This window comes from Boleophthalmus pectinirostris, unplaced genomic scaffold, assembly GCF_026225935.1.
Source record: "Boleophthalmus pectinirostris isolate CB_2022bp ecotype Guang Dong unplaced genomic scaffold, ASM2622593v1 HiC_scaffold_22, whole genome shotgun sequence".
NCBI lineage: Eukaryota > Metazoa > Chordata > Actinopteri > Gobiiformes > Gobiidae > Boleophthalmus > Boleophthalmus pectinirostris.
Window position 1 is genome coordinate 4,766,142 of NW_026571190.1, and position 10,917 is coordinate 4,777,058.

General features: G+C 40.6%; 1 protein-coding gene across 4 annotated transcripts; it reads right to left on the minus strand.

The window, feature by feature from the left end:
• Nucleotides 1–308: 308 nt before the first annotated feature.
• Nucleotides 309–3,763, minus strand: LOC129410255 (uncharacterized). 4 transcript variants are annotated; one of them, XM_055157769.1, is made up of 2 exons: nucleotides 3,592–3,746; nucleotides 309–2,201 (listed from the first exon to the last, which is right to left on the minus strand). In XM_055157769.1, the coding sequence occupies exon 2, from the start codon at nucleotides 2,195–2,197 to the stop codon at nucleotides 836–838; it is 1,362 nt and encodes a 453-aa protein (XP_055013744.1). In that variant the 5' UTR covers nucleotides 2,198–2,201; nucleotides 3,592–3,746; the 3' UTR covers nucleotides 309–835. The 4 variants fall into 4 exon arrangements, 2 of the variants coding, with proteins under 2 accessions (XP_055013744.1, XP_055013745.1); XM_055157770.1 differs by lacking the exon at nucleotides 3,592–3,746 and adding an exon at nucleotides 2,519–2,531; XR_008632796.1 differs by lacking the exon at nucleotides 309–2,201 and adding an exon at nucleotides 2,531–2,634 and having other exon boundaries at nucleotides 3,592–3,763.
• Between the last annotated feature and the right edge of the window lie 7,154 nt (nucleotides 3,764–10,917).

A 10,917-nucleotide genomic window follows, 5' to 3' on the forward strand; every position in this document is an offset into this window, starting at 1 on the left:
AAAACCTGGAAGCGTGATAATAGTCTATTGTAGTCAAGGGAAATTCTATTTTAATTAATAATTTGAAAATGGTAAGAGTGATATATGTACAAGACACGGCCAACAGATTTGAGAAATGTTTACTGTTAAAACCGTTGTGAGTCTTTTTTAAATAAATGAATCACATTCAGACTAATCATGCTTTTGTCTTTTTATTATAATCAGAGTAGAACATTCCACATAATTATACATGCAATGTTGATTAGAGCATAAAATACACATCACTCTGAGATTTGATTTGATTTTTGATTTTGATTGGGATCCACGAGCTGATGTCAGTGACACCGGCTGCTCTTCCTGTTGTTCCCATACAACACACAACAACAACAAATGAAACACTTAGAAATAAAACACAAAACTGAAAATCATACAAATCATTTCTGATTGGAATACATTACTGATTACTTGCAAAGGGTTATAAAATAGTTTTTAAATTTATTATTAGCCAGTTAAAAGGTTCCATCTAACATAGGATGTCCAAACAATTCCAAAATCTCACCTCCCATGTATTAAAGTCATATTACATTAAATTTTTTTTTCCATATGAACAGTCAAAACTTCTTGACACTCAACACAAAACACTTGAGAAATAATGTTTTGTTTGTTTCACATGGTTAATGGGACGTCACTGGTGGAAGGGGCTTCTATTATTCATTGTTGGAGTTGTTGGTGGGTCATATTAAACATGTTTCATTGATCAAATAAGTACAAAATTTTCAATTTTGCAAAACATCTGCAGATATATGTTTACTAAACTGCTTAACTAGATTTTAAAAGTTCCGTAAAATATCTGAGATTAAACCCATATTGGAGTTGTTGCTCTTTCCTGGTAATCTCTGATCATAAACCGCGCTTGGAGTCCTTTATCAACTGCTGTACCAGTGCAGTACTCGTAAGTCTTATATTTACCAGAATCAGGGCCTTCAGCAAAGTAGGTCACCCACTGCCACTGCCCAGAGTTGTAGTTATCTGTGCTCTCTCTATAGGACTCATACAGCGCTACCCAGGCATCAGGAAACCACCGGTCCAGAGTATAATCTTTTTCAAAATACAGGCGGAAACAGCTGTAGCCATTTCTAACAAAGAGCTGCAGTTTGGCAATGTCATAACCTCTAATCGGAACTGGCTTTGGACTTTGAAATTCTGGACTTCTGCAGTACTCTCCTATTAACGATAACCTGAGCCCGAAATCGCCGTAATTTTTCAACCTCGCCTGAAGCCCGTCGTTCAGTGATACCGAAGTTTCATAACTGCCACTACTGCTTTCAAGTACTATGTATGTTTGTAGTTTATCGTTCGAATTGAAGAGTAATATAGCTGCTTGTTTATCTATCCAGCTCTGATAAACATCTCTCCACACAATAGTAGCATATCCATTGCTTCCAGTCACCACAGCAACATGCATCTGATCAAACTCTTCACATTGGCTTGGTATTGGGCCACCACAGCGTTTCATCCTTTTTCTGGATAGGTTCATGTGTAATATAAGCAGCCCTAGAGGAGCTTGCTCTCTCCCCCATGTGTTTATAATGCTGTTTAACTGGGAGTTGTCTATGTTCTGGTTGTACTGGTCCCTCAGCCTCTGCAGTGCCGCCACATCGTCGTTGAATGAAAACTCTTGGAGTTCTCGGAGCAGCTCGGGGCTTATTTCAAAGGTGCGAGCTGGGTCATGTGCAGTGCCCTGAGACCTGGATTCATAATGTTGGGTGAGATACACTTGGTGGATGCGCCACCTTTTTCCATTGTAGCTTAGGCAAAGGAGAATGCGAGCCCTGTTCATATTGGGCATGTTCAGACCTTTGGGATGACGCACATATGGAGGAATGGTCTTGGAGTCATTGAATTTCTTATTAACATTGCCTAAAGTGTAATATTTGCAGTCTCTGTCCAGCAAATTTTCAGGGTTTTCATAGGGGTCGGACCCATAATCTGTAGTTGGGTCAAAATCTGGATAGACATGGGTGTTACTGTCGATAGAAACGTGGTTGGCGAGCAGGTGGAGCAGAGGGAGGCTGTGCGCAGAAACAGGATTTTCTTTTTCTGCATAAATTCTTTTCAGATCCTGTGTGGAGTTGAGCTTTAGAAAAGTCTTAGCAGAGACACAGCTCAGTGCTGCCAGAGTGAGGAGCCAGACGAGGATGGCTCTGGATCTCTTCATTGTTCTGTTCACAAAATAAAACAGGAAAAAACGTTATTTAAAAAGTACCAGCTTCCAGTTCCAACTAACTGTGACAAAGTCCAACTGAACAGTCCTCATGTGTGCTCTCTGTTCTGTAGGAGCTGAAGCTTTAGCTGTTCTCACATGACAAAACTATAGGACCAAACACAAGGAACTGTATGTAGCTGTATGTAGTTTTAAAAAGGTGCTACAATCACAACTGAACCTCGAACCTGCCAGAGTCGAACCTTTGTAGATACAGTTCCTTTTAGTAAAATACAAATGTTATATGACAGTTTCTAGACATGAAGAGGTGCTCACCGTCAGATGTGAAAGAAGCTTGTTTGGAGATGTTCAGACTGCAGCAGATTCCACACAGACTCCAGGTCCTCAGTGTGCTGTGGTCCAACTCCAAGCAGATGAGACGAGTGTGACCACTGCAGAAGAACACACTCTGTCAGACTGTCACACACACATTTATGAAAGCAAAGTTCAGTGTAGTTTTGTGAAGTTCAAAATCTACAAGATCATTGATTTAACCAATAGAAAGTTAGAAAATCAAACAGTGAAAACACACACACACACACACACACACCATCTCTCACAAAGCTGAATATAAGGTGTATATTTAGTTAACCCAAAATAATGTCTGTGTTCCCTTCAAAGTCCAGATGTACAGAAAAGCTAAAAATAAGTTCTTTTACTGTGCCATGGCTGCACTGACCTGATGTCTTCTGGACTGTGAAAACACTACAGTCATTTCTGTTTAGATCAGATCCTTCTTGTGTGATCCAAACCCAACAAAAGGATTTGCAAGGAAAACCAGCCTTAATATTTCCTCTTTGAAATGGCCAGGCCAGTTAAGAACAGAAATAAAACCCAGAGTTTGAGCTCAGCTCAAAGTCTGCTGGGGAAGTATAGTAACTATGGGAAGGCACTATCTTCTGGATTCTTCTACTTTGCCTGTCAATAAATTTCACTGTTCAGTTCACCTGGAGTCTGTTCTTTGCTATTCATAAGTTGTTCCATGTCTCGTTCCCTGTCCTCCCACTGACTTCTCGGTGCTGACTGGACTCTAGTTACCTCTCCTGTGCCCTGATTCACTTCTGTGGACCTACATCCTCCTCTTCTCTCACCTGACTGGATGACCCTCCTCTGTCCTGGATGAGCCCCTCTCTGTGTCTCAGTCTTGAGTGGGCTCTGACCCTACACACTTGAACTCTATCTGCAGGAGGGATGCTCAATAGTCTTGGATTAGTCCTTTTGATTTTCTAACTTTCTGTTGTTTAAATCAACGATCTTGTTGATTTTGAATGTTACAAAATTCTCTCAGAGATCTTGTAGATGTTAGAATAGCTTCAGGTTACAGTCTGTAAACATGAAGAGGCGCTCACCGTCAGAAGTGAAGATGTTGTTTGGAGACAGATGTTCAGACTGCAGCAGATTCCACACAGACAGGAGCCACTCGAGGAAGTCCAGGTCCTCAATGTGCAGGAGAGTACAGTCTGTGAAGCTGTCATCGCCACATTTATAAGGCCCAACAAGTGACTGTGGATAGAGGAGGAGACTTCGAGGAAAAATTTCTTAGAGATCCCGAATATGAGGTCAAAGGTCAAGTGTTAAAGAAACATGAAGAAGTTAAAAAAAGAGCAGAAATGAGGGTGGAGATGCAGTGTGCACAGAAGTGAGAGTCGATTATCAGCATTTTAGCAGCTTTTCCTGAAACCACAGAAAGAGGAACAGAAGAAACACCTGCAGCTCTGAGAAATCATATTCAATTTAGTTTTGTAAACCCAAAATCACAGCAGCAGTTGGGTGATTCTCATGAATGATTTATCTTTGTTGAAAACTGATATGAGTACGAGTATAATCATTTGTGTACTTGCCGATACTGAGTACCGATACTGATATTTTCACCCCCATGAACATACACTGAGTGTGTTTAAACACGGTTATTCGTCATATCCTGGTTATGGCAGTATTCAGGATCTGCTGTTTTCATGTGCGCTGAGAAATCGGGATACTCACATCCCTATGATCAAATGGAGTATCCCGGGATACTCCTATCCCCATGTACATGATCAAATGGAATATTCCGGGATACTCCTATCCCCGTGTACATGATCAAATGGAATATTCCGGGATACTCCTATCCCCGTGTACATAATCAAATGAAGTATCTCGGAACACTCATCACTTTTTTTTTTGGTTTGTTTTTTTGTTTTTTCCACTTTCAAGGGTCTTTTTCTCATTACCGCAACAGATCCACAACTGAAATATTTTGGTTTGGAAGTGAATATTATTTGATCATATATATACACATATTATGGGCAGAAGCAACATAATCATCAAATTTCAAATCAAACATCATCGAATTTTCTCAAAACTTCAGGCTTCCATAGTCCTCCACTAAGTTGCTCCGACTCAGCGCACTCAAAGGTCAAACCCATGACTCAAGTAAAGTGAAATGAGCACATTTAAAATATGTCTATGCGGATACATGTTAAAATTTAAACAAAATATTAAACATATTATATATATATATATATATATATATATATATATATATATATATATATATATATATATATATATATATATTACAAAGCATGTCTTAACATTTCAACATTTCTAGTGAGATAGTTGGGCCTGTCTGTGTTTTTGTAGCATGTTCCAGTCCGGGTGCAGAAGGAGAGCGCAACAGCAGATCAGAGGCATAATCAGAACTGTACATAACAGACCTACATGCACCTGAGGGTCATGACCCAGTTTTTGGGAAACAATGTGTTAGTATGTCTCTTGCCTTTATGTTATAAGGTCATTATTGTGTACTACCGCAGTATTTGTACATCATGTAAAAAGTACTGACAATAGTCACATAAGATAATGTAGTGCAAAGATCACACCTTACACCTTACAACAACTGCATGGTTTACAGTTCATTTGATGGAATGGATGGATGGAGGATGGACTTTTCTTGTAAACTGCAGATGGATGTAAAAGAATAAGACGTCCCTGTGTTAATCTGCTCAAATGCTGATGCTGGACTTTCACTTCTGTACACAAAATATCTCACATCACTATTTCTGTGAATTCTTTGAGGCACTTCCCTTTAATACTTAATACTAATTCTGTAGGGGGAAAAAAGGCTTTATTGATCCACAAAGGAAATAAAGGAAGTAAAATATAAAATCACAGCTTTATACAAGAGGTCACAGGAAAACAGTACAACAATGATATGATGATTGACAGGACATAGGATTATCTATTTTATCAGGGTGAGTTGTTGTACAGTTGTAGGGAGTATTATCTGTGCCTCTACAGTCTGGTGCAGTGGGGGGGTTACCTGAACAGCCAGAACCACACGCTTTGACCAAACTTTACAAAGACAAGACAATCTGAAGCTGTATCTCCTTGATTCTAGAGGACGTGATTGACAAGTGGATTAACCAATCAGAGAGATGCATGATTCGTTTACGTCAAAAACAAACATGACTGCTTAGACATAAAAAGGAGAAAAGGTAAAGTATGTAAGGAGTGAGAAACAGCATGGATTTTCTATGAATGAACAATCAAAGCACAAACTCTAACTTATCTCAGGGTAAAGAAGTTCTCTGGTTTGTTCTGAATGATACAAGAGGAAATGTCTTCCTCATTTAAAAGTGCACTGCATAACATTTCTAGAAGTATCCATGGAAATATTATTGCTTTGTCTTGAACATTCCACAGCACAGATGAAACCTACACTACCTTTCACAAGAGCAACAAGCAGGTTACATTACAACATTACTACACTACATTACAATTCAGATCTGTGGAGAGTCGTCCCCAAATTAACAATACCTCAGGCAGACATGACAAGGGTCTGTTCATCTCAGGACTCCACCAGGACCAAACCAGTTTGAAGTTTGACCACACCCTAACAGCCGAGGAACCAAAAATGATTTCCATATGCATTTCACTAAACTCACAGATGAATGGGGCCCTCGTGAAGCAAAATTTTGAAATGATTATTTTTAGTTTTTTGTGATGCAATAATTGTTAAAGTGACCTTTGCTGCTAATGTTCATGTCTGCAGCAATCAGAAAGTCTGTCCCATAATAAAAAATGATGAGTCTGCCTGTGTGAAGTTTGCATGTGCCCCCTGTGTCTGTGAGAGTGTGTCTGTGTGTGTGAGAGAACTGGTCACAAAATTCAGAGACTAGTCCTCAGTCAACATAGCTGCAGACAGGTAACACCCACAGACTGTACAGTATATTAAAATGGACATAGCTAACGATATAGGAATATAATAGGTTCCCAGTGTCTTAGATTGGCAGAGAAAGTTCCATCCTACTTAAGGCTTTTGTAAAGTGAATTACCAAGCAGTTACACGCTATACATATTTGGGGTTGGATGATAGCATGGATCTGTTCAAATAACTGGAGGGTATTGCTGCTTGTAGCTGCCTCGAGTTGATGTAGTGACACTCACTGGTTCTACAGCGGAAAAAATCCCATGGGCCGAGACAATATTTTTCTCATAGAGGCAATGTAATCACAAACTGCTCGTGTTCGGCTGACAGGACACCTACAACTTTCAAAAATGTCAGATTTGTTGGTGATTTTTATGGAGTAAGAAAGCTTTCAAAAATATTCGTGAGCATAGAATAGAAATCCGTGCTTGCTTCCATGTTTATTTGGCTGTAGTTGTGCATAAAATAAATATTCATAAACTCTCAAATGAGTCCAGTCATACTTGCTGTGGCTGTAGCCATGAATGTTTTAATCTAAACATGCAGAAAACGCTGATATTTTCTAATTAGCCCTGTGATAACGTTAAGTCTGATGTTCGCCAACTGGCTCCACTGTGTTTCTACTAAGATCTAGGTGCAGTTTCCCGTTCAGAGGAGGTGTTTCTACACAATATCACACATCAGCGTTCGGTTCACAAATTCAATGTGGCAAGACAAGACATTTTTACAATATATTTGAATGAACCCACTTGTTGGTTGCTGTTGTAGCTCCTTCTTGTGCCATTACTCCAATTTCCCTCTACTACAAACTTAAACATGCACAGTCTTGATCTTGATCGATGTTTCTACTGCTCGATAAATGTCTGTGAAGTGATGACGTATTTTTGACAGTAAAGTCCCGTCTGTGAATTCGTATTCGTACTGATGAAAGTGTAATAGTAAATTTTCATTTCGTGATTGTAATTCTTGATGTTGTAACTTTTCAATTTGTATTCTGATGGATAAAATACACACAGTCTATTTTATGTACGACTGGACTCATTTGAGAGTTTACGAATATTTATTTTATGCGCAACTACAGCCAAATATGCACGGATTTCCCAGATACGCACGGATTTATATTCTATGTGCACGAATATTTTTGAAAACTTTCTTACTCCATAGATTTTTACCTATTTTTAGATCATAAACTTTTTCTAAGCTCAAAATCCTTCAGTTGCGTGTGTGCGCTCGCATGCATTCGTGTGTACCCGCAGGAGAAAAGACTCTACTGCACATGTTCGGTCGTCTCACAGCCACCGGAAGTACCTAGCAGGGCTCAAGGTTAATCTGGGATCGTGCGCCATAGAGCTCGGCCCATTGACTTGAATGGGCGGCCATTTTGAAACCCAGGGCTTGGATGATAGCTGTTTCTCCACGTCAATGTGGTGACGTGAATGCGGCGAGATAACTATCAATAACACAGTTTAGACGTAGACTTATTCACTCAAGGAATTATGGAAATTTTGAGTAACAGAAACACCCATAATGAATGAATGCTTGCTGGAAATGTACATACCACATACATATGCACATCCCATGGAACATTCCAGGTGAAGCAATGACATCGTCATGGAGACGAGCAGGTCAAACCAGAAAAATTGTGCAATGGACTCAGTGGTCAGGGAACTGGAGCATTTCAACAAAACAGTGGGCGGGTCCAAATAAATGGAATTTAACCCCGGTTACATTCACACCCAAAGTTATTTTCTATTCCAGCTCGCACCCTGAGTGCGACCACATCGTGTGTGTTCGTGTGTGTGTGCGTGTGCGTGCGCGTGCACGTGCGTGTGCGTGCGTGTGTGTGTGTGAGAGAGAGAGAGATGACAGAGGAGCTTTTGTGTTTAATGTTTCAACACTCTCAAACCTTTCTCAGGAAGTTTGTGGCCCAAAACTCTGCCAACTATAACACATGGTTAGCTTGTCACTTTGGTGTGCTGGCTTTCTCTGAGGCCACTGTAATTATCTTCAAGTTTTTACATATTTTCTAACAGGTGTATTCACAAAGTCTAAGGACACAGTTGGCTATTGTGCTGGTTTTTTAGATCAAAATACAAAGTGAAAAGAGCAAGAGCAAAACCTGGATGGATTCAGTTGAAAGGGCTGGTCAACCTCCTCTGTCAAATTTTGGAGGCACCAGTTTGTTGCAGGCGAGCCAGACGGATATGGATGAGACCTGAAAGAACGGGTGATGGTGCATGAACAGAGAGGTCTCGGTGTTCCCCGTGTTCACGTAGCAATCAATATTTGTTATTTAAGGCTATTAATTAACCAAATAATTTTATGGCAATAGGCAATAGCTTATTCAATTGACTCAACTTCAACAATGCCCTGCTTTTAGCCTATTGTGAGAAATACAGTCGGACTAGATACAAACCAGAGTACTGAACCAGTGGGAGCAGCTCGGGTTCAGGCCGGGCTCAGAGGAGCTGGAGCGGGGATGTTAGGAGCCTCAGCCTGAGAAGCACTTTTCCTAGAAAGAACCTGGAGTGCACGGAGGACAGACGCTCAGAACAATATATAACCAACCAAACTGGGTTCATGCTTCTGTCCGGATGTTTTGCACCACCTCAGAACCAGCCACAGTCCTTGAGCACAAAGGACCAGAGCAGGACCTGTAGTTCACTGCACATTCTCGTGTTCCCCGCAAAGAACCAGTGCACAGACGACTGCACGGAACCACTCGGACCCAGTCCACTGCACACCTGGTCTTGCTCGCCCCCTTGTGGAACCAGGACATGGAGGACTATCTGACCAACATAAACTGAGGACAGCACAAGACCAAGGACAAGATACCCAGCCCTGTCCTGAGGGGCTGCGCATGACAGTGAGTGCATTTGTGTCTTTAACGCTGTTACCTGAACTCAGAGCTTCTGCTCCAGGCTGATGTGCAGCGAGCTGTGTAGAAAGCTACAGGCTACATGCTGCTGTTTTATGAGTTTATGAGTAAACAGGACTAAACCAGAACTGAATCAGGACTAAACCAGGTCTGCATCAGGACTAAACCAGGACTATACTGGGACTACACCAGGTTCAGTCCTTGTTCAACCCTGGTTCAGTCCTGGTTCAGTCCTGGTTCAGTCCTGGTTCAGTCCTGGTTCAGTCCTGGTTTAGTCCTGGTCCCTCTATAGCAGTGTTTTTCAACCTTTTTTGAGCCACGGCACATTTTTTACATTGGAAAAATCTTGCGGCACACCACTAACCAAAATGTTACAAAATGACACTATTTAGTATATTTAATTACAATATCATTTCTACATTAATTTCTACTTACTCAGTGTGAGACCTGCGCCTGTTTAGATGAACACAAAGCTGATATCCTGGCAGGAATAGAAGAAAGACACACACGAAGCTCTTCATCAACAGCTCTCAGTCTCTCTCTGTTTTTAGTTTTTATAGCAGTTAAGCTTGAAAAGCTCTGCTTCTCCATGACTGACACCACACACATGCGTTACTAATTCTTTTAAAGGAACGAGGCAATTAGCTGCCTGTTGCCACCCGGACGACTATGAGATCACTCTGCCAGTCATTATATACTACACTGTAGTATAGTGTCCGTGCTGTAGTAAGTACAGCACGGACACTCGACAATGACATAATATTTGCAGGTAATAATTAATACATTTTAATTTAAAAAAAGTGATATTGGATAATTTCTCACGGCACACTAGTGTGCTGCGGCACAGTGGTTGAAACTCACTGCTCTATAGGACAGTAGTGCAGACATCATGAGCCTGTGCAGGTTGTTTTCACCAGTGCCAGTAGCTCCAGTTTGACATTTAAGTTATAGGCATTTAATATTTGTTATTTTAAAAAATATGTCACGTTGGGAGAAGAGGGTGGAAGGTGTACCCCTGTGTACCACGCCCACTACACCCCGTCAGTCCATATACAAAAAGAAACCAATTAAACACACAAATGTTTTAGTTGCAAAGCGTACACACTGGATAGCTGGATTGGATAACAATAGCTCCAGTTTGACATTTAAGTTGTAGGCATTTTATATTTGTTATTTTTTAATATCTCACGTTGGGAGAAGTGGGTGGAAGGTGTACCCCGTGTACCACACCCACTACACCCCTGCTTTTGCGTCACCGTATGCACGCAGATTTCCTCCTGAAAATGCTCGTATAAACGCAGAATAAAAAGTGAAGACACGATGCCACTTTTGTGTTTTCTGTTCAGACGTCATCATATAAACGTTGTCTAAGTGTGCACCCTGAGTCACTGCAGAACACGCTAGAGGTTATGAAAAAAGAAGTTTAATGTACATCCAGTAGAGAGAGCCCTTTCCAAATGAAGTCAAGGGAAATTCTATTTTAATTAATAATTTGAAAATGGTAAGAGTGATATATGTACAAGACACGGCCAACAGATTTGAGAAATGTTTACTGTTAAAACTGTTGTGAGTCTTTTTTAAATAAATGAATCACATTCAGACTAATCA